General features: G+C 31.0%; 1 protein-coding gene and 1 long non-coding RNA gene across 2 annotated transcripts in view; both read right to left on the bottom strand.

Annotated features, from left to right (window-relative positions):
* LOC139497229 (uncharacterized) overlaps positions 1-5,742 on the bottom strand; it is a 308,105-nt gene extending 302,363 nt beyond the window's left edge. Inside the window, exons 1-2 of the mRNA XM_071285357.1 lie at positions 5,653-5,742; positions 4,919-5,026 (exon numbers count right to left, since the gene is read on the bottom strand). Of these exons, the coding sequence (XP_071141458.1) occupies positions 4,919-5,026; positions 5,653-5,727 (183 nt within the window). The 5' untranslated portion in view covers positions 5,728-5,742. The remainder of the gene's footprint in view (positions 1-4,918; positions 5,027-5,652) is intronic.
* Positions 5,743-15,776: 10,034 nt separating this feature from the next.
* LOC139497235 (uncharacterized) lies at positions 15,777-24,934 on the bottom strand. Its single transcript, XR_011657728.1, has 3 exons — positions 24,438-24,934; positions 23,918-23,941; positions 15,777-15,856 (listed from the first exon to the last, which is right to left on the bottom strand). It is a non-coding gene; the product is annotated as an uncharacterized lncRNA (long non-coding RNA).

The following is a 24,934-nucleotide window of genomic DNA, read 5'->3' as shown; positions in this document are numbered from 1 at the left end:
ACTGTCACATAAACTTAACATTAACCAAGATAACTAAACAAAGACCAATGAACCTTGAAAAAGAGGTCCAGGTCAGATGAACCATGCCAGACAGACAGGTACAGCTAACAATGCTTCTATACAACATATATAGTTGACACATTACTTATAGTTTAAGAAAAATAGACCAAAACACAACCAGATGCTCCGCAGGGCGTAGCTTTGTACGACCGCAGAGGTTGAACCCTGAACGGTTAGGGCAAGTATGGACACAACATTCAAGCTGGATTCAGCTCTAAATTTGGATTGTGATTAAATAGTTGACACAGCATAGGTTTCTGACACAGAATGAATGTGTTCTAATGAACTTAAAATTTTTGTTTCTCTTAGAGCAATTCACTATGCTGTTGAATATTAATCCTCTCAAAAAAATGTTTGAAGAAATTTTCTTTTTTATTTATGAAATTTCAAATGAGAAAAATTGAACCCAATTTTTTTAATCACATCCCCCTTTCCCTTATTCCAAAACTAATCTCAATTAAAATTTCTAATGGAGTTTGCAACAATAACTACTCATTTAAATACATCATAAAATATTAAGATGTAAAAAAACTGCTTGTTATCACTGAATGGTAAAGATTATTTTAATTTATCAGTTGGTAGTAAAAAGTGAATATACATTGTATATTGTATATAACAAAGATTTAAGTTGATTCTGGACAAAGAAAGATAACTCCAATTAAAAAAAAATCTTGCTATTGCACAATATTTTGCAATTAGATATTTCTTGCTTACTATTCTGGACAAAGAAAGATAACTCTAATTAATTTTTTTTTTGATATTTCACAATATTGTGCAATTAGATATTTCTTGCCATTGCGCAATACTGTGCAATTGAAAAGACTTGCTATTGCACAATACTTAATATAATAATTTTAGATCCTGATTTGGATCAACTTGAAAACTGGGCCCATAATAAAAAATCTAAGTACATTTTTGAATTCAGCATATCAAAGAACTTCAAGATTTCAATTTTTGTTAAAATCAGACTAAGTTTAATTTTGGACCCTTTGGACTTTAGTGTAGACCAATTTGAAAACAGGACCAAAAATGAAGAATCTACATACACAGTTAGATTTGGTATATCAAAGAACCCCATTTATTCAATTTTTGATGAAATCAAACAAAGTTTAATTTTGGACCCCGATTTGGACCAACTTGAAAACTGGGCCAATAATCAAGAATCTAAGTACATTTTTAGATTCAGCATATCAAAGAACCTAACTGATTCATTTTTTGTCAAAATCAAACTAAGTTTAATTTTGGACCCTTTGGACCTTAATGTAGACCAATTTGAAAACGGGACCAAAAGTTAAGAATCTACATACACAGTCATGACAGTTAGATTCAGCATAGCAAAGAACCCCAATTATTCAATTTTGATGAAATCAAACAAAAGTTTAATTTTGGACCCTTTGGGCCCCTTATTATGTTGGGACCAAAACTCCCAAAATCAAACCCAACCTTTCTTTTATGGTCAAAAACCTTGTGTTTAAATTTCATAGATTTCTATTTACTTATACTAACGTTATGGTGCGAAAACCAAGAAAAATGCTTATTTTGGTCCCTTTTTGGCCCCTAATTCCTAAACTGTTGGGACCTAAACTCCCAAAATCAATACCAACCTTCCTTTTGTAGTCATTAACATTGTGTTTAAATTTCATTGATTTCTATTTACTTAAACTAATGTTATTGTGCGAAAACCAAGAATAATGCTTATTTGGGCCCTTTTTTGGCCCCTAATTCCTAAACTGTTGAGACCAAAACTCCCAAAATCAATCCCAACCGTTCTTTTGTGGTCATAAACCTTGTGTCAAAATTTCATAGATTTCTATTAACTTAAACTAAAGTTATAGTGCGAAAACCAAGAAAATGCTTATTTGGGCCCTTTTTGGCCCCTAATTCCTAAAATGTTGGGACCAAAACTCCCAAAATCAATACCAACCTTCCTTTTGTGGTCATAAACCTTGTGTTAAAATTTCATAGATTTCCATTCACTTTTACTAAAGTTAGAGTGCGAAAACTAAAAGTATTCGGACGACGGACGACGACGACGACGACGACGACGCCGACGCCAACGTGATAGCAATATACGACGAAAATTTTTTCAAAATTTGCGGTCGTATAAAAACTTAACACTGTGCAATGAACCGTGAAAATGAGGTCACAGTTAAATAAAACCTGCTCGACTGACATAAAGATCATAAAATATTTCCATACACCAAATATAGTTGACCTATGGCATATAGCATTAGATAAAAAGACCAAAACTCAAAAACTTAACTTTGACCACTGAAGCATGAAAATGAGGTCAAGGTCACATGACATCTGCCCGCTAGACATGTACACTTAACAATCATTCCATACAACAAATATAGTAGACCTATTGCATATGGTATGAGAAAAACAGACCAAAACACAAAAATTTAACTATAACCACTGAACCATGAAAATGAGGTCAAGGTCAGATGACACCTGCCAGTTGGACATGTACACCTTAAAGTCCTTCCATACACCGAATATACTAGCCCTATTGCTTATAGTATCTGAGATATGGACTTGACCACCAAAACTTAACCTTGTTCACTGATCCATGAAATGAGGTCAAGGTCAAGTGAAAACTGTCTGACAGACACGAGGACCTTGCAAGGTACGCACATATCAAATATAGTTATCCTATTACTAATAATAAGAGAGAATTCAACATTACAAAAAATTTGAACTTTTTTTTCAAGTGGTCACTGAACCATGAAAATGAGGTCAAGGACATTGGACATGTGACTGACGGAAACTTCGTAACATGAAGCATCCATATACAAAGTATGAAGCATCCAGGTCTTCCACCTTCTAAAATATAAAGCTTTTAAGAAGTGAGCTAACGCCGCCGCCGTAGCCGCCGCCGGATCACTATCCCTATGTCGAGCTTTCTGCAACAAAAGTTGCAGGCTCGACAAAAACTGTAAATAGAGGATTTTTTTTTTAATTTTGATAAACATGCAGCAAAATATGACGTTTTTTCCTCAATTCATGCACATTTGATAAATATGAGTTATTTCTGAATAAAAAAATGCATATTTTTTAGGATACTTACAAAATACAGAAATTAACGATTATTTAACAAAAACAATTTGTGTTTATCTTTTACCTCATTTTACTAAAAAAGTAGCACATGAAGGTATATTTTTTATTACATTTTGATTTAAACAGGTAAAAAATAGCCTATATGCAAATTTTCATGAACTTGTAAATACAGGATCAAAACTGTATCGTATGCCCTTAAATCTCCATTTAATTCAAACAAAATATACAAGTTTTACATTGAGGGCAAAGGTCAAGCTCTCATGAAGTTTCTCGTGCCAATAGACTCATCATCTTATGACAATACATCTACATGCCACATATTCAAAAGCAAGGTCAATTGAAAACTATATTTTGAGGTCAAGGTAATATACCGAGAAACACACTGCAACATGATGACACACCCAACGTGCATACATGTAGGTCAGGAGTCAAAAAGTCAAAGTCTGATCAAGAGTTCCATGTAAAATATACACACAACAGTCCTGCACGAAAGCTCATTATGGTACACGTAACAATGTCTTATGTCATGATGCACTACACATGCAAAATATAGAAAACCTAGGGCAAAGACAGAAACAGAAGACATATTACTAAACTTAATTGAATGGTACTTGTATTGCAGGTCACTACAATTGCCTTCAACAAAGAATATAAACTCTCGCAACAATGCAAAGTTAAACTCGTCTTTCACTTAAGTTTGAGCATGATTCTTTGCAACGATTATCTTACCACTGTTAATTGAGAATCAAGTCGTGCAGTTATGTCAATAAATGAAAACGGGAAGTTTAGACATTCAAACACTACAAACTAGGGTTTACCATTAATTTTTAACCCAACCATATGATAGTGCTATGGTAAACTTATGGAAACACATGCTACAGTCATGGAATTGAATATTTGAAATAGTACGACCAGAACAATACAAGACATAGTTGTAAACTAAAGAAAGTAATGATACATATCGAATTTTTAATCCCAATGCACAAATTAGAAACTGTAGTTTTCATTCAAATTATTTATCTAAAATGTACACTTGGGTAAAATAATGGAAATTAACACTGTATATTTATATAAACGATCAATCTTGTAAGGAAATAAATAAATTATGACTAAGATGACATTTATCTCTGCCACTAGACAGCTTGAAAAATCTTGCAGTCTCCATAGGATCATCTCTTTCAAATTATCCACCCTCCCATATGTGTATACCCCATCCACACCCTCCTCTATTTTTATACCCTATATCTACCCTCCTATATCTTTATATTGTTATTTTACAGCATTTTATAGGTTTTTGTGTTATCACTGATATTGTTAAAATAAGGAAATAAATAAACGATGACAAAGTTGATAGGTATCTCTGCCACTACACAATTTAAATACAGGAATTTGAAAAAAATTATAGTCTTTATAGGATCATCTCTTTCAAATTATTTTGAAAGTGCCAACACAATATAAAATTATTAAACAATTTTTATTTCCTCCTTATTGAACATACAAATATTGTCTAGTAATTAGTCTTTGTTATAATTGTCATGACAACGAATTGGTGTAAGTTTTGTTTGACAAGTTGTTTGTTTACACTGACTTTAATTACAGCCAGTATGATAGTCTATCTGTTTTATAGTAAAATTTAGACATTCAAGTCTATATAACTTTTTCATATCTTAAGTCCAATTTAAATGATCATATGACTTTTAACTATAGCCTTTAAATAGAATCCAACCATATCTTATACATCATTTTAGTGATTTATTACTTAATAGTTGAACACTGGTCATATACTATAAAATATTACCAGATGTGATTTAATCAAGGGACTGGCACCTCCTTGTTCTACCAGACATCTTGTGGTCTGTAGATGTCCCCCCTTAGCAGCACAATGTAAAGCTGTTTCTCCATATCTCTATAATATAACCAAATAACATGTAACTATTATGTACAATACTTTGTTATCAATATCAATAATATACATCATATCCTACCACTGACATCAAAACTTGTCTGATAAACTGGACAATGTTGTGTAATAAATATAAACAAAATATATATCACATGAATCAGTGGTCAAAACTGAATAAAATGACCAGTCACACTTGTATTTATATTCTACATAAACAATAAATAAACATGTTTTGTTGTGAAATGTCAAAACTTCCATTAAACCTGATATCTTAAAAAAAAAAAAAATTTCAAGAAATGTGTAAAATAATTATATCAATGGATTCAGTAGAACAAAACAAGTAAAATGAGACCCCACTTTATATGATTCTTACAAATATTTGTTCATTAAAACTGTCTAATTAACAACATGATTTAGTGTAGATTCAGTATAATTGTTCATTTTAATAAAATATTTTTTTTAAGAAACATGAAAAAAGTAATATTTTCTGATTCAGAACCATAATAGGAGTAAAATGAGACCCCACTTTATATAATTATTACAAATATTTGTTCATTAAACTTGTCTAATTAACAACATGATTTAGTGTAGATTAATAGTAATGTGATCAGACTAAGTAGATAACATACTCTGATGTCGATCTTACATCCTCTATCAATGAGGAGTCTACAGATCTCCAGGTGTCCTCCCCTGGCAGCAAACATTAATGCTGTCTCTCCACTACCCTGGAATAATACAACTGACATCAAAACTTGTCTGATAAACTGGACAATGTTGTGTAATAAATATAAACAAAATATATATCACATGAATCAGTGGTCAAAACTGAATAAAATGACCAGTCACACTTGTATATATATTGTATATAAACAATTAATCAACATGTTTTGTTGCGAAATGTCAAGACTTCCATTAAATCTGATACCTTAAAAAAATATTTTTTTCAAGAAATGTGTAAAATAATTATATCAATGGATTCAGTAGAACAAAACAAGTAAAATGAGACCCCACTTTATATGATTCTTACAAATATTTGTTTATTAAAACTGTCTAATTAACAACATGATTTAGTGTAGATTCAGTATAATTGTTCATTTTAATAAAATATTTTTTTTAAGAAACATGAAAAAAGTAATATTTTCTGATTCAGAACAATAATACGAGTAAAATGAGACCCAACTTTATATAATTATTACAAATATTTGTTCATTAAACTTGTCTAATTAACAACATGATTTAGTGTAGATTAATAGTAATGTGATCAGACTAAGTAGATAACATACTTTTGATGTGATGTCGATCTTACATCCTCCATCAATGAGGAGACGACAGATCTCCAGGTGTCCTCCATAGGCAGCCTTCATTAATGCTGTCCATCCTACCTCCTGGAATAATACAACTGACATCAAAACTTGTCTGATAAACTGGACAATGTTGTGTAATAAATATAAACAAAATATATATCACATGAATCAGTGGTCAAAACTCAATAAAATGACCAGTCACACTTGTATTTATATTGTATATAAACAATAAATAAACATGTTTTGTTGTGTAATGTCAAAACTTCCATTAAACCTGATATCTTAAAAAAATATTTTTTTCAAGAAATGTGTGAAATAATTATATCAATGGATTCAGTAGAACAAAACAAGTAAAATGAGACCCCACTTTATATGATTCTTACACATATTTGTTTGTTAAAACTGTCTAATTAACAACTGGATTTAGTGTAGATTCAGTATCATTGTCCGTTTAAATAAAAAAAAAAATTTAAGAAACATGAAAAAGAGTAATATTTTCTAATTCAGAACAATAATACGAGTAAAATGAGACCCTACTTTATATGATTATTACAAATATTTGTTCATTAAACCTGTCTAATTAACAACATGATTTAGTGTAGATTAATAGTAATGTGATCAGACTAAGTAGATAACATACTGTGATGTCGATCTTACATCCTGTATCAATGAGGAGTCGACAGATCTCCAGGTGTCCTCCCTCGGCAGCCCTCATTAATGCTGTAAATCCATATCTCTGGAATAATACAACTGACATCAAAACTTGTCTGATAAACTGGACAATGTTGTGTAATAAATATAAACAAAATATATATCACATGAGTCAGTGGTCAAAACTCAATAAAATGACCAGTCACATTTGTATTTATATTGCACATAAACAACAAATAAACAACAAGTTGTTTTGTGAGATGTGAAAACTTCCATCAGAACTGTCATGTTAATTTTTTTTTTTTTTAAGAAATGAACAAAATATTTATATCAATGGATTCATTACAATTCTCTGAGTAAGATGACATCTCACTTTATATAATTCTAACAAGTATTTGTTAATATAATGATTAAATCTGTCTGATTAACATGATTCAGAATAATGATCAATTTTTTAAAAAGTAACTTTTTCAAAGAAATATGAAAAATAGTTACATTTCCTGATTTAGTACAAGGAGACAAACAAAATGAGACCCCATTTTATATGATTCTTACAAATATTTGTTGTCCATTAAACCTGTCTAATTAACAACATAATTCTGTATATATTAAGGAAAGTGGTCAAAGTGAAGCAATAACATACATGTGTGATATTTGTTTTACACGCTGTAAAACCTTGGTGTAAAAAATGTTCTTGTAAATATTCAAAGTAAGAACTTTATCAACTATAATTCAAAACAAACAAAAACAATTAATGAGAGAAAAAAAATACCTTTATGTATTTTTCTCTCTCATTAAAACTGTTAAATTTATCGAATTCAGTATAATGATATTAATATCAGTTTCCATACAGATATATTATTATATTATGTTCAGATGTGTTTTATACTGCTAATGTACAATCTGTCATGTTCTGAAGTAACATGTAGTTATGTGTTTTATTCTGCTAATGTATAATCTGTTATGTTCTGAAGTAACTTGCAGTTGTATATTTTATACTGCTGATGTACAATCTGTTATGTTCTGAAGTAACTTGTAGTTGTGTGTTTTATACTGCTCGTGTACAATCTGTTATGTTCTGAAGTAACATGTAGTTTTATGTTTTATACTGCTTGTGTACAATCTGTTATGTTCTGAAGTAACTTGCAGTTGTGTGTTTTATACTGCTGGTGTACAATCTGTTATGTTCTGAAGTAACATGTACTTGTTTGTTTTATACTGCTCATGTACAATCTGTTATGTTCTGAAGAAACTTGTACTTGTTTGTTTTATAATGCTGGTGTATAATCTGTTATGTTCTGAAGTAACTTGTAGTTGTGTGTTTTATACTACTGATGTACAATCTGTTATGTTCTGAAGAAACTTGTACTTGTTTGTTTTATAATGCTGGTGTACAATCTGTTATGTTCTGAAGTAACTTGTAGTTGTGCGTTTTATACTGCTGGTGTACAATCTGTTATGTTCTGAAGAAACTTGTACTTGTTTGTTTTATAATGCTGGTGTACAATCTGTTATGTTCTGAAGTAACCTGTACTTGTGTGTTTTATACTATTTATGTAGAATCTGTTCTGTTCTGAAGTAACTTGTGGTTGTGTGTTTTATCCTGCTGTCGTACAATCTGTTATGTTCTGAAGTAATTTGTAGTTGTGTGTTCTATACTGTAATTTGTTGTTGTGTGTTTTATATTTCTTATGTACAATTTGTTCTGTTCTGAAGTAACTTGCAGTTGTGTGTTTTATACTGCTTATGTACAATCTGTTATGTTCTGAAGTAACATGTACTTGTTTGTTTTATACTGCTGGTGTACAATCTGTTATGTTCTGAAGAAACTTGTACTTGTTTGTTTTATAATGCTGGTGTATAATCTGTTATGTTCTGAAGTAACTTGTACTTGTTTGTTTTATACTGCTGGTGTACAATCTGTTATGTTCTGAAGTAACATGTACTTGTTTGTTTTATACTGCTGGTGTACAATCTGTTATGTTCTGAAGAAACTTGTACTTGTTTGTTTTATAATGCTGGTGTATAATCTGTTATGTTCTGAAGTAACTTGTAGTTGTGTGTTTTATACTACTGATGTACAATCTGTTATGTTCTGAAGAAACTTGTACTTGTTTGTTTTATAATGCTGGTGTACAATCTGTTATGTTCTGAAGTAACTTGTAGTTGTGTGTTTTATACTGCTGGTGTACAATCTGTTATGTTCTGAAGAAACTTGTACTTGTTTGTTTTATAATGCTGGTGTACAATCTGTTATGTTCTGAAGTAACTTGTGGTTGTGTGTTTTATACTGCTTATAAACAATCTGTTATGTTCTGAAGTAACTTGCAGTTGTGTGTTTTATACTGCTTATAAACAATCTGTTATGTTCTGAAGAAACTTGTAGTTGTTTGTTTTATACTGCTGGTGTACAATCTGTTATGTTCTGAAGTAATTTGTAGTTGTTTGTTTTATACTGCTGGTGTACAATCTGTTATGTTCTAAAGAAACTTGTACTTGTTTGTTTTATAATGCTGGTGTACAATCTGTTATGTTCTGAAGAAACTTGTACTTGTTTGTTTTATAATGCTGGTGTACAATCTGTTATGTTCTGAAGAAACTTGTACTTGTTTGTTTTATAATGCTGGTGTACAATCTGTTATGTTCTGAAGTAACTTGTGGTTGTGTGTTTGATACTGCTCATGTACAATCTGTTATGTTCTGAAGTAACTTGTACTTGTGTGTTTTATACTGCTTATAAACAATCTGTTATGTTCTGAAGTAATTTGTAGTTGTGTGTTTTATACTGCTTATAAACAATCTGTTATGTTCTGAAGTAACTTGTAGTTGTGTGTTTTATACTGCTGGTGTACAATCTGTTATGTTCTGAAGTAACTTGTAGTTGTGTGTTTTATACTGCTTATAAACAATCTGTTATGTTCTGAAGTAACTTGTAGTTGTGTGTTTTATACTGCTTATAAACAATCTGTTATGTTATGAAGTAACTTGTAGTTGTGTGTTTTATACTGATGGTGTACAATCTGTTATGTTCTGAAGAAACTTGTACTTGTTTGTTTTATACTGCTGGTGTGCAATCTGTTATTTTCTGAAGAAACTTGTACTTGTTTGTTTTATAATGCTGGTGTACAATCTGTTATGTTCTGAAGTAACTTGTAGTTGTGTGTTTTATACTGCTAGTGTACAATCTGTTATGTTCTGAAGTAACTTGTAGTTGTGTGTTTTATACTGCTTATAAACAATCTGTTATGTTATGAAGTAACTTGTACTTGTGTGTTTTATACTGCTGGTGTACAATCTGTTATGTTCTGAAGAAACTTGTACTTGTTTGTTTTATAATGCTGGTGTACAATCTGTTATGTTCTGAAGTAACTTGTAGTTGTGTGTTTTATACTGCTGGTGTACAATCTGTTATTTTCTGAAGAAACTTGTACTTGTTTGTTTTATACTGCTGGTGTACAATCTGTTATGTTCTGAAGTAACATGTACTTGTTTGTTTTATACTGCTGGTGTACAATCTGTTATGTTCTGAAGAAACTTGTACTTGTTTGTTTTATAATGCTGGTGTATAATCTGTTATGTTCTGAAGTAACTTGTAGTTGTGTGTTTTATACTACTGATGTACAATCTGTTATGTTCTGAAGAAACTTGTACTTGTTTGTTTTATAATGCTGGTGTACAATCTGTTATGTTCTGAAGTAACTTGTAGTTGTGTGTTTTATACTGCTGGTGTACAATCTGTTATGTTCTGAAGAAACTTGTACTTGTTTGTTTTATAATGCTGGTGTACAATCTGTTATGTTCTGAAGTAACTTGTGGTTGTGTGTTTTATACTGCTTATAAACAATCTGTTATGTTCTGAAGTAACTTGCAGTTGTGTGTTTTATACTGCTTATAAACAATCTGTTATGTTCTGAAGAAACTTGTAGTTGTTTGTTTTATACTGCTGGTGTACAATCTGTTATGTTCTGAAGTAACTTGTAGTTGTGTGTTTTATACTGCTTATAAACAATCTGTTATGTTATGAAGTAACTTGTAGTTGTGTGTTTTATACTGCTGGTGTACAATCTGTTATGTTCTGAAGAAACTTTTACTTGTTTGTTTTATAATGCTGGTGTACAATCTGTTATGTTCTGAAGTAACTTGTAGTTGTGTGTTTTATACTGCTGGTGTACAATCTGTTATTTTCTGAAGAAACTTGTACTTGTTTGTTTTATAATGCTGGTGTACAATCTGTTATGTTCTGAAGTAACTTGTGGTTGTGTGCTTTATACTGCTTATAAACAATCTGTTATGTTCTGAAGTAACTTGCAGTTGTGTGTTTTATACTGCTTATAAACAATCTGTTATGTTATGAAGAAACTTGTAGTTGTTTGTTTTATACTGCTGGTGTACAATCTGTTATGTTCTGAAGTAACTTGTAGTGTGTTTTATAATGCTGGTGTACAATCTGTTATGTTCTAAAGAAACTTGTACTTGTTTGTTTTATAATGCTGGTGTACAATCTGTTATGTTCTAAAGAAACTTGTACTTGTTTGTTTTATAATGCTGGTGTACAATCTGTTATGTTCTGAAGTAACTTGTGGTTGTGTGTTTGATACTGCTCATGTACAATCTGTTATGTTCTGAAGTAACTTGTACTTGTGTGTTTTATACTGCTTATAAACAATCTGTTATGTTCTGAAGTAACTTGTAGTTGTGTGTTTTATACTGCTTATAAACAATGTTATGTTTTGAAGTAACTTGTAGTTGTGTGTTTTATACTGCTGGTGTACAATCTGTTATGTTCTGAAGTAACTTGTAGTTGTGTGTTTTATACTGCTTATAAACAATCTGTTATGTTCTGAAGTAACTTGTAGTTGTGTGTTTTATACTGCTTATAAACAATCTGTTATGTTATGAAGTAACTTGTAGTTGTGTGTTTTATACTGCTGGTGTACAATCTGTTATGTTCTGAAGAAACTTGTACTTGTTTGTTTTATAATGCTGGTGTGCAATCTGTTATGTTCTGAAGTAACTTGTGGTTGTGTGTTTTATACTGCTTATAAACAATCTGTTATGTTCTGAAGAAACTTGTACTTGTTTGTTTTATATTGCTGGTGTACAATCTGTTATGTTCTGAAGTAACTTGTAGTTGTGTGTTTTATACTGCTGGTGTACAATCTGTTATTTTCTGAAGAAACTTGTACTTGTTTGTTTTATAATGCTAGTGTACAATCTGTTATGTTCTGAAGTAACTTGTAGTTGTGTGTTTTATACTGCTTATAAACAATCTGTTATGTTATGAAGTAACTTGTACTTGTGTGTTTTATACTGCTGGTGTACAATCTGTTATGTTCTGAAGAAACTTGTACTTGTTTGTTTTATAATGCTGGTGTACAATCTGTTATGTTCTGAAGTAACTTGTAGTTGTGTGTTTTATACTGCTGGTGTACAATCTGTTATTTTCTGAAGAAACTTGTACTTGTTTGTTTTATACTGCTGGTGTACAATCTGTTATGTTCTGAAGTAACATGTACTTGTTTGTTTTATACTGCTGGTGTACAATCTGTTATGTTCTGAAGAAAATTGTACTTGTTTGTTTTATAATGCTGGTGTATAATCTGTTATGTTCTGAAGTAACTTGTAGTTGTGTGTTTTATACTACTGATGTACAATCTGTTATGTTCTGAAGAAACTTGTACTTGTTTGTTTTATAATGCTGGTGTACAATCTGTTATGTTCTGAAGTAACTTGTAGTTGTGTGTTTTATACTGCTGGTGTACAATCTGTTATGTTCTGAAGAAACTTGTACTTGTTTGTTTTATAATGCTGGTGTACAATCTGTTATGTTCTGAAGTAACTTGTGGTTGTGTGTTTTATACTGCTTATAAACAATCTGTTATGTTCTGAAGTAACTTGCAGTTGTGTGTTTTATTATACTGCTTATAAACAATCTGTTATGTTATGAAGAAACTTGTAGTTGTTTGTTTTATACTGCTGGTGTACAATCTGTTATGTTCTGAAGTAACTTGTAGTTGTGTGTTTTATAATGCTGGTGTACAATCTGTTATGTTCTAAAGAAACTTGTACTTGTTTGTTTTATAATGCTGGTGTACAATCTGTTATGTTCTGAAGAAACTTGTACTTGTTTGTTTTATAATGCTGGTGTACAATCTGTTATGTTCTGAAGTAACTTGTACTTGTTTGTTTGATACTGCTCATGTACAATCTGTTATGTTCTGAAGTAACTTGTACTTGTGTGTTTTATACTGCTTATAAACAATCTGTTATGTTCTGAAGTAACTTGTAGTTGTGTGTTTTATAATGCTGGTGTACAATCTGTTATGTTCTGAAGAAACTTGTACTTGTTTGTTTTATAATGCTGGTGTACAATCTGTTATGTTCTGAAGTAACTTGTGGTTGTGTGTTTGATACTGCTCATGTACAATCTGTTATGTTCTGAAGTAACTTGTACTTGTGTGTTTTATACTGCTTATAAACAATCTGTTATGTTCTGAAGTAACTTGTAGTTGTGTGTTTTATACTGCTTATAAACAATCTGTTATGTTCTGAAGTAACTTGTAGTTGTGTGTTTTATACTGCTTATAAACAATCTGTTATGTTATGAAGTAACTTGTAGTTGTGTGTTTTATACAGCTGGTGTACAATCTGTTATGTTCTGAAGAAATTTGTACTTGTTTGTTTTATAATGCTGGTGTGCAATCTGTTATGTTCTGAAGTAACTTGTGGTTGTGTGTTTTATACTGCTTATAAACAATCTGTTATGTTCTGAAGAAACTTGTACTTGTTTGTTTTATAATGCTGGTGTACAATCTGTTATGTTCTGAAGTAACTTGTAGTTGTGTGTTTTATACTGCTGGTGTACAATCTGTTATTTTCTGAAGAAACTTGTACTTGTTTGTTTTATAATGCTGGTGTACAATCTGTTATGTTCTGAAGTAACCTGTACTTGTGTGTTTTATACTATTTATGTAGAATCTGTTCTGTTCTGAAGTAACTTGTGGTTGTGTGTTTTATCCTGCTGTCGTACAATCTGTTATGTTCTGAAGTAATTTGTAGTTGTGTGTTCTATACTGCTAGTGTACAATCTGTTATGTTCTGAAGTAACTTGTAGTTGTGTGTTTTATACTGCTTATAAACAATCTGTTATGTTATGAAGTAACTTGTAGTTGTGTGTTTTATACTGCTGGTGTACAATCTGTTATGTTCTGAAGAAACTTGTACTTGTTTGTTTTATAATGCTGGTGTACAATCTGTTATGTTCTGAAGTAACTTGTAGTTGTGTGTTTTATACTGCTGGTGTACAATCTGTTATTTTCTGAAGAAAGTTGTACTTGTTTGTTTTATAATGCTAGTGTACAATCTGTTATGTTCTGAAGTAACTTGTAGTTGTGTGTTTTATACTGCTTATAAACAATCTGTTATGTTATGAAGTAACTTGTACTTGTGTGTTTTATACTGCTGGTGTACAATCTGTTATGTTCTGAAGTAACTTGTAGTTGTTTGTTTTATAATGCTGGTGTACAATCTGTTATGTTCTGAAGTAACTTGTACTTGTGTGTTTTATACTATTTATGTAGAATCTGTTCTGTTCTGAAGTAACTTGTGGTTTTGTGTTTTATCCTGCTGTCGTACAATCTGTTATGTTCTGAAGAAACTTGCACTTGTTTGTTTTATAATGCTGGTGTACAATCTGTTATGTTCTGAAGTAACTTGTAGTTGTGTGTTTTATACTGCTGGTGTACAATCTGTTATTTTCTGAAGAAACTTGTACTTGTTTGTTTTATAATGCTGGTGTACAATCTGTTATGTTCTGAAGTAACTTGTAGTTGTTTGTTTTATAATGCTGGTGTACAATCTGTTATGTTCTGAAGTAACTTGTACTTGTGTGTTTTATACTATTTATGTACAATCTGTTCTGTTCTGAAGAAACTTGTAGTTGTTTGTTTTATAATGCTGGTGTACAATCTGTTATGTTCTGAAGTAATTTGTAGTTGTGTGTTCTATACTGCTAGTGTACAATCTATTATGTTCTGAAGTAACTTGTAGTTGTGTGTTTTATACTATTGATGTACAATCTGTTCTGTTCTGAAGTAACTTGTAGTTGAGTGTTTTTCACTGCTAATGTACAGTGTATTATGTTCAGAAGTAACTTCTTATGTACAATCTGTTCTGTTCTGAAGAAACTTGTAGTTGTTTGTTTTATTACGCTGGTGTACAATCTGTTATGTTCTGAAGTAACTTGTAGTTGTGTGTTTTATACTATTTATGTACAATCTGTTATGTTCTAATGTAATTTTTAGTTGAGTGTTTTATACTGCTTATGTACATTTTTGTTATGTTCTGAAGTAACATGTAGTTGTATGTTTAATACTGTTGGTGTACATTCTGTTATGTTCTGAAGTAACTTGTTTTTGTATGTTTTATACTTCTGGTGTACAATCTGTTATGTTCTGAAGTAACTTGCAGTTGTATGTTTTTAACTTCTTATGTACAATCTGTTATGTTCTTTGTTATGTTATGGTTATGTTCTAAAGTAAATTGTTGTCGTGTGTTTATGTACAATATCCTGTATTTTGAAGTTACTTCCAGTTGTGTGTTTTATATTGTTAATGTACAATATCCTGTATTTTGAAGATACTTGGTTTTACACTGTTTCACTGTGCTTTATTTTTAAGTAACATGCAGTTTTGTGTCGTTTTTTTGTACATGTACCATAAAAGGCTGTATCTTCAAATGATTTTTCTATGAATTGTTAAAATAAGGTAGTTTTGAATGTGACTTTTTTACTTACATCTTGATAATCAATGTCTGCACCATTCTGTAGGCTTAATTTTAAGGCTTCTATATCTCCATTGAAAGCAGCTGTAATAAGTTTCTGTAAGTAAACCATAATAAAAATATATTGTAATGAATGTCCTTACTCTTAAATTAGGTAATAATTATGTTTTCTTCTGTTTAGCAATATATTATGTTTTCTTCTGTTTAGCAATGACTACATAAATCAGTAGTATCCTTCCTTCAAATAACAGACAGAGAGGAATTCTTTAAATAGCATATAATTGTTGGAATTTATGCATTTTATATTATCAAGAAAAACACCAAGAGTGCACACGCTGAAATGTCTCGCCTTCTTTACTAATCATTGATATTATGTTGATAGTCCTTAATAAAAAGCTTTATCACAACTGTCACAGAAACTTAACATTAACCAAGAAAACTAAACATTGACCAATGAACCATGAAAATGAGGTCAAGGCATGTACAGCTAAAAATTCTTCCAAACACCAGATATAGTTGACCTATTGCTTATAGTTTAAGAAAACCAGACCAAAACACAACCAGGTGCTCCGCAGGGCGCAGCTTTATACGACCGCAGAGGTCGAACCCTGAACAGTTGGGGCAAGTATGGACAAAACATTTAAGCGTGATACAGCTCTGAATTTGGATTGTGATCAAATTTTTGACATTATATGTTTTTTTTTTACACAAAACAAATGTCAAGATTTTACAAATCAATTAAAGATTTCTTCAAACTTTTTAAATCTAAAATTAAATAGTTGACACAGCATAGGTTTCTGACACAGAATGAATGTGGTCTAATGAACTTAAAAGTTTTTTTTTTTGCCTTTGAGCAATTCACTATGCTGTTGAATATTAATCCTCTCAAAAAAATGTTTGAAGAAATTTTCTTTTTATTTATGAAATCTGAAATGAGAAAAATTTAAACCCCCCCCCCCTTTTTCACATCCTCGTTTCCCTTTTTCCAAAACTGATATCAATTCAAATTTCTAATGGAGTTTGCAACAATAACTACTCTTTTAAATACATCATAAGATATTAAAATGTAAAATAAAGTGCTTGTTATCACTGAATGGTAAAGATTGGTTGGTAGTAAAAATGAATATACATTGTTTATTGTATAAAACAATAAAAAAAACTTCATCAGCAACATTTTATTTTGGCAAATTTCCAATGAAGTTATTTACATAAAGTTATTGGCAAATAAAAATAGAAAATGACATCATAGTCATGTCTGGCAAATGTCCAACATACATTATCTAAAAACATTTTAGATAAGATAAGGAAAAAAAGCTTCATCAGCAACATTTTATATTGGCAAATTTCCAATGAAGTTATTTACATAAAGTTATTGGCAAATAAAAATAGAAAATGACATCATAGTCATGTCTGGTAAATTTCCAACATATATTATCAACTACTATTCTATACAAAGAAAGATAACTTCAATTGAAAATTAATTGCTATTGCACAATATTGTGCAGTTAGATATTATTTGCTATTGTGCAATACTGTGCAATTGAAAATTTCTTGCTATTGCACAATACTTGATATGGAATCCTGATTTGGACCAACTTGAAAACTGGGCCCATAATCAAAAATCGAAGTACATATTTAGATAAAGCATATCAAATAAGCCCAAGAATTTAATTTTTGTTAAAATCAAACTTAGTTTAATTTTGGACCCTTTGGACGTTAATGTAAACCAATTTGAAAACGGGACCAAAAATTAAGAATCTACATACACAGTTAGATTTGGCATATCAAAGAACAATGAAGAACCCCAATTATTCAATTTTTGATGAAATCAAACAAAGTTTAATTTTGGACCCCGATTTGGACCAACTTCAAAACTGGGCCAATAATAAAAAATCTAAGTACATTTTTAGATTCAGCATATCAAAGAACCCCAAGGATTCAATTTTTGTTAAAATCAAACTAAGTTTAATTTTGGACCCTTTGGACCTTAATGTAGACCAATTTGAAAACGGGACCAAAAATTAAGAATCTACATACACAGTTAGATTCGGCATATCAAAGAACCCCAATTGTTCAATTTTTGATAAAATCAAACAAAGTTTAAATCTGGACCCTTTGGCCTCTTTTTTCCTAAACTGTTGGGACCAAAACTCCCAAAATCAATACCAACCTTCCTTTTATGGTCATAAACCTTGTGTTTAAATTTCATAGATTTCTATTTACTTATACTAAAGTTATGGTGCGAAAACCAAAAAAAATGCTTATTTGGGTCCCTTTTTGGCCCCTAATTCCTAAACTGTTGGGACCTAAACTCCCAAAATCAATACCAACCTTCCTTTTGTGGTCATAAACATTGTGTTTAAATTTCATTGATTTCTATTTACTTAAACTAAAGTTATTGTGCGAAAACCAAGAATAATGCTTATTTGGGCCCTTTTTTGGCCCCTAATTCCTAAACTGTTGGAACCAAAACTCCCAAAATCAATCCCAACCTTTCTTTTGTGGTCATAAACCTTATGTCAAAATTTCATAGATTTCTATTTACTTAAACTAAAGTTATAGTGCGAAAACCAAGAAAATGCTTATTTGGGCCCTTTTTGGCCCCTAATTCCTAAAATGTTGGGACTAAAACTCCCAAAATCAATCCCAACCTTCCTTTTGTGGTCATAAACCTTGTGTTAAAATTTCATAGATTTCTATTCACTTTTACTAAAGTTAGAGTGCGAAAACTAAAAGTATTCGGACGACGACGACGACGCCGACGACGCCAACGTGATAGCAATATACGACGAAAAATTTTTCAAATTTTGCGGTCGAATAAAAACTTAACACTGAGCAATGAACCGTGAAAATGAGGTCAAGGTCAAATAAAAAAACCTGAGCGACTGACATATACATCATAAAATATTTCCATACAACAAATATAGTTGACCTATTGCATAAAGTATTAAATATATTAAATAAAAAGACCAAAACTCAAAAACTGAACTTTGACCACTGAACCATAAAAATGAGGTCAGGGTCAGATGACACCTGCTAGCTAGACATGTACACCTTACAATCATTCCATACACCAAATATAGTAGACCTATTGCATACAGTATAAGGCAGATTCCATGTAAGAAATGGAAATGTCTGTCAAAATGAATAAATAGATAAAAATAATAATTACTGTTATTTGAAACATAATCTGTGAATGTTTTGATGAATAATGATGTTAGATGAAATTATAAAAATAATTTTTGGATATGATTGTTTCTGTTTAAAGTAGAAATGATTAAAACAAGTTGAAAAAATGCAAAAAATTTGACAGAATTAACTCCCATTTTTTTACACAATGCTTTATGTTGACACTTGTATACTGGTATTTAATAGTGTAGTCAGGTTATTCAAACATCCCTGTTCCAAAATCTGTTACTTTTTTTAGTCAAAAACATTTGTGATATATATTTTTTTTCACTTTCAAATATCTTGCTTTATAGCTCAGTGTCTGTCAATAAATCTTATGTCAGGAACATCGCTGTAAAATCTTTCAAAATCATTGTTGGTTCCAATTTATGCCAGTTAAAACTGTAAATCATGCTGTGCATAAGAAAAAACACATGTTGATTCTTTTATTTAACTTTATTCAAGCAATAGTTTAAACTTATATGTTTCCTACATAAGATCTGTCAAACTTGTTTTCTTATGTCTGAAACATTTGAATGTGCTAACAGTTAAAATTATTTGACCTGAGGTGAAATCTTGGATTTGATTTCCAATGTCAGTCAAAAAAAACAAATATATATTGTCTGTCAAAATATCTTATGTATGAAAAATCTTATGTCAGAATCAAGTCTGTCAAAATCTTATGTCAGAAACTCAATTTGTCTGTCAAATCTTATGTATGAAAAAATAAAGTCTGTCAAATCTTATGTATGAAAAATTAAAGTCTGTCAAATCTTATGTATGAAAAAAATAAAGTCTGTCAAATCTTATGTATGAAAAAATAAAGTCTGTCAAATCTTATGTCAGAAATAATTAAGTCTGTCAAATCTTATGTCAGAAACAATAAAGTCTGTCAAATCTTATGTCAGAAAAAAATAAAGTCTGTCAAATCTTATGTCAGAAACATAACATTTAAGGCTTCGTTTATTTAAAAAGGATGATGCTCATAATTTTTTTCTTTGTCAAATTGTCTTTATCTTTATTAGTAAAGCATGTATTCAAAAACAGAAGTTCATTGCTTATGATTTTTGTCTAACATGCTTATGGGAGTTGTTTCACTTTCTTATATGGAATCTGCCATAAGAAAAACAGACGAAAACACAAAAACCTAACTGTAACCACTGAACCATGAAAATGAGGTCAAGGTCAGATGACACCTGCCAGTTGGACATATACACCTTACAGTCCTTCCATACACTGAATATACTAGATCTATTGCTTATAGTATCTGAGATACGGACCTGACCACCAAAACTTAACCTTGTTCACTGATCTATGAAATGAGGTCGAGGTCAAGTGAAAACTGTTTAAAGGGTATGAGGACCTTGCAAGGTACACACATACCAAATATAGTTATCCCATTACCTATAATAAGAGAGAATTTAACATTACAAAAATTATTTTTTTCAAGTAGTCACTGAACCATGGAAATGAGGTCAAGGACATTGGACAGGTGACTGACGGAAACTTCATAACATGAGGCATCTATATACAAAGTATGAAACATCCAGGTCTTCAACCTTCTAAAATATAAAGCTTTTAAGATGTTAGCCGCTGTTGGATCACTATCCCTATGTCAAGCTTTCTGGGACTTCAAGTCGCAGGCTCGACAAAAATTGTTAACCTTCAAAAATTATTTTTTAATAGAATCATGGACTAGACTTGGCATATCCTTGATTTTTCTTTCTTGTAGAGTTTTTTGGACTTTGACCTTTGTCCTTTTAAAGACATGTAATACACTTAGTCCTTTAGTTGCCCCTACTTTTGTCCTTTTTAAGACATGTAGTTGTGTTTTTCATTCACTAAGTCCTTTAATTGCCTTTTGAAGACATGTAGTTGTGTTTCATTCACTAAGTCCTTTAATTGCCTTTTGAAGACATGTAGTTGTGTTTCATTCACTAAGTCCTTTAATTGCCTTTTGAAGACATGTAGTTGTGTTTCATTCACTAAGTCCTTTAATTGCCTTTTGAAGACATGTAGTTGTGTTTCATTCACTAAGTCCTTTAATTGCCTTTTGAAGACATGTAGTTGTGTTTCATTCACTAAGTCCTTTAATTGCCTTTTGAAGACATGTAGTTGTGTATCATTCACTTAAGTCCTTTAATTGCCTTTTGAAGACATGTAGTTGTGTTTCATTCACTAAGTCCTTTAATTGCCTTGTGAAGACATGTAGTTGTGTATCATTCACTTAGTCCTTTAATTGCCTTTTGAAGACATGTAGTTGTGTATCATTCACTAAGTCATTTAATTGCATTTTGAAGACATGTAGTTGTGTTTCATTCACTAAGTCCTTTAATTGCCTTTTGAAGACATGTAATTGTGTATCATTTACTTAGTCCTTTAATTGCCCCTAGGTACTTTCTCATCCTTTTTTATATCAGCTAGTAGAAATCTCTCTATTAACTTACTTAAGGCCACGGTTTTTTAATTTGTTGGTTTACGGATTTTCCCCATGAAAAAGTCGGGTCCGTCGGTCGGGAAAAAAAAGAAAAAAAAATCTTTCAAGACGGAAAAAAAAGCCAAAATAAATATACATTTCACCTTTCTTACAAAATGTTTTTATGCTATTTTGTCATTATTTCAAATTTTAGTTCGATGAAATATTCTTGCTCAGCTGTCATAAATATCGCATGACATTGTCTAATGATTTGCCGTAAAAAAAAATTGTAAGGGTTCCGCGGAACCCAGTGTCTCGCCTACTTTTGCTGTAAATCGCAGGCTCAACATAAAGGAAGAAAAAAATCAATAAAAATATTCCTTTTGATTGTAAGAAGCATCTGTCCAAGTTTGGTAAAAATGTAGGATAGTTAATGAATCTAATTAATGTTTTGAAAACTTAAACTGCAGACTGTATGTTATGTTAACTGGAAGAAAATGTAAGTCCCTTTAAAAGTAAAATACAGAAAAAATGGAAATATCTTTTAACAAAATTTACTTCTGGATACTATCTTATGATCATAAATAAGCTTCTGTCCAAGTTTGGTACAAACCCAGCTAGTTTAAGAAAGTTATTAAATTTTTAAAAACTTTAACCACAGAGTAAATGTGATGTTTCTCTGTAGAAAAACTAAGTCCATTTAAAAGTAAAATACGGAAATAATGGATTTATTTTTTTACAAAATTTACTTCTGGATACTATCTTATGATCATAAACAAGCTTTTGACCAAGTTTGGTTCAAACAAAGGATAGTTTAAGAAAGTTATTAAAATTCTAAAAACTTTAACCACAGGGTGAATGTAATGTTTCCCCGCAGAAAAAACTAAGTCCATTTATAAGTAAGAAACGGAAAAAATGGAATTTTATTTTTACAACTTTTCTTCTGGATACTATCTTATGATCATACACAAGCTTCTGTCCAAGTTTGGTAGAAATCCAGTGTAGTTTAAGAAAGTTATTAAAATTTCAAAAACTTTAACCACAGAGTGAATATTTGTGGACGCCGCCGACGACGACGCCGACGGAAAGTAGGATCGCTTAGTCTCGCTTTTTCGACTTAAGTCGAAGGCTCGACAAAAAAGGGGGTGTTCACAGACAAAAACGAAATTAAATCGTCTTTTCACAAACAAGAAAAACAAATTTGCGTAGCTCTTAATCAATTCCAGAAAACTTGGTGAGTAATGATCTTCAAAAACGAAAACGGATAAAGAAAAAAATGTAAAAAACGTCGTACGAAAATAAGTTTCAACACACGTGTCAAAAACATAATAGACTCGTCCACGGAAAAAAACAAGAATATCGGGGTAATCTAGTGTCATGCATTCCCGTTTTTTTATCCAAATGGACAATATGTTTTTTTTATTATCCATGAAACAAGAAAATTCTAAATGACTTGTTGATATTCAGAACTTTTACTTCCAAGGTGCTTTCCACCTGTCCACATTTGGACAAGTCTATTTCTATGAGATTAAGCATCTTACAGACTGATGACAATTAAGGGAAACGAACTTATTGTGTAATGGGTTTTAAACACAGATATCGTTCCGCAAAATTATTTGCGTAAACGACATTTCAAGGTCAGTTATAATTGATTTGTCTATTTTTAGGAACGTAAACTGGAAGTTTTATTTTTTCACAACAGAGAGTGTTATCAATTTTGTTAGTGATTCATGCATTTCATTTCATAAAAAAAGAAGAATTTAATTATTTTTCAGGGATAATGTATTTGTTAGGGTCGGCGGGAATAAAAAAGCATGAAAAGTCAATTTAATTTTTATTCTAGGAATCGGCAAAATCGGGTCGGCCGATCCGTAAACCAACAAAATAAAAAATCCTGGCCTAAAGAGATACATATATAAATGTATGTAGACTGAATAAATGTAGATGTGGGATATAATAAAGCAATGAGAATGTAACCTAACAAGACAAAAAGTATGTTGTATCAGTCGGCTCTTTATACCATAAAATAGATTGGTCTTATTCAACTCACATGAACTTAACAATGGCAAGGGGAGATAACATTTATTTTTATTTTTTTATTTAGAAAAATTGCCCTAATATTTTTTTCAAATAACTCTACAGACCTACTTACAGTTACATATTTGAAATTGTTAACAAGGATTCTGAAGGTACTACATAAATAATACACTATCTCCCACCAGGATCTTTTTTTCTCTCCAAACTCCTGCCCCCACCTCCCACCTCCTGCAAAAGCTGTCCACACCCTCAAACATCATGTACATTCATACTTGAAAAATAATCGCTAAATTTCTTAAACTGCATTTTTGTTTGTTTTCTTCAGTTACTGAATACTGATTCAAATGCTGTTTGTGTCACCCGTTTAATGAGTAGAAATGTTTTTGAGTGCACCTTGCTTTGTCCCAGTTGTATATTTTTTTGTTTTTGGAATAAGTAGTTTGGTCGTTCACTTAGAATTCTACTAGTTTTTATCTAATTGTACACTAATGGGGAACAAAACTACAAATAACAAGGAGACTATTAAGTAAATCTTACCTTATTCCAATCCTCCATTATAGCCTAAAAATAGAAAAGAAAAGTTATATTCAATATATACTGTTGATTTTTAATTGAGGTATTTGTGTTATTGCCAATTGAAAATACATGACCATTATGGGTGGTAAAATACTGACATAATATTTTTATCTTCTTATTTCATTCAGATAATTATAGATTATCGTTGATCATCTCAACGAGATTGATTTTCTCGCTTGAGCTGGAACAGCGAAAGTGAGAAAGGCAATCGAGTTGAGATGATCAATGATAATCTGTTTATCGCTATTTTACCTATGACGACGTTGTCAATTTCAATATCAATTTCGTTAGCAACGCTACGTGGTCTCCTTAGTTTCTAGCAATAATTTTTCCATCTCAAGCGAGAAGCATGATATGAAAATTATCACAAAAAAGATCAAAGGAAAAATGCACAAAATAGCGATAATATATAATAGCATTGAAACAGTCATTTATCTCAACTTTTCTGTACTATTTGAGGTTAATGAACTGAACTAAAAACCTTGAAGATCTGATCACATCCCTAAATGAGGTACAAATGTATTCTACAAGCAGGGTGTGACTCTTTCCATCAAACACCAGAACATCTATTGCACTTTCCCAGACCTAAGAATTTCAAAAGTTTTATTGACCAGCATTAAGACACACATAAACAAGAATGTGTCCATAGTACACGGATGCCCCACTTGCACTATAATTTTCCATGTTCAGTGGACCGTGAAATTGGGGTCAAAACTTTAATTTGGAATTTAAATTAGAAAGATCATATCATAGGGAACATGTGTACTAAGTTTCAAGTAGATGTGACTTTAACTTCATCAAAAACTACCTTGACCAAAAACTTTAACCTGAACTTCGCACTTTCATTTTCTATGTTCAGTTGACCATGAAATTGGGGTCAACACTAAAACTGGGCATTAAAATTAGAAAGATCATATCATGGGGAACATGTGTACTAAGTTTCAAGTTGATTGGACTTCAACTTCATCAAAAACTACC

Source organism: Mytilus edulis, chromosome 12 (assembly GCF_963676685.1).
Source record: "Mytilus edulis chromosome 12, xbMytEdul2.2, whole genome shotgun sequence".
Lineage (NCBI taxonomy): Eukaryota > Metazoa > Mollusca > Bivalvia > Mytilida > Mytilidae > Mytilus > Mytilus edulis.
The sequence above is the reverse complement of the archived record's forward strand: the minus strand, read 5'-3'. Positions and strand labels throughout refer to the sequence as shown.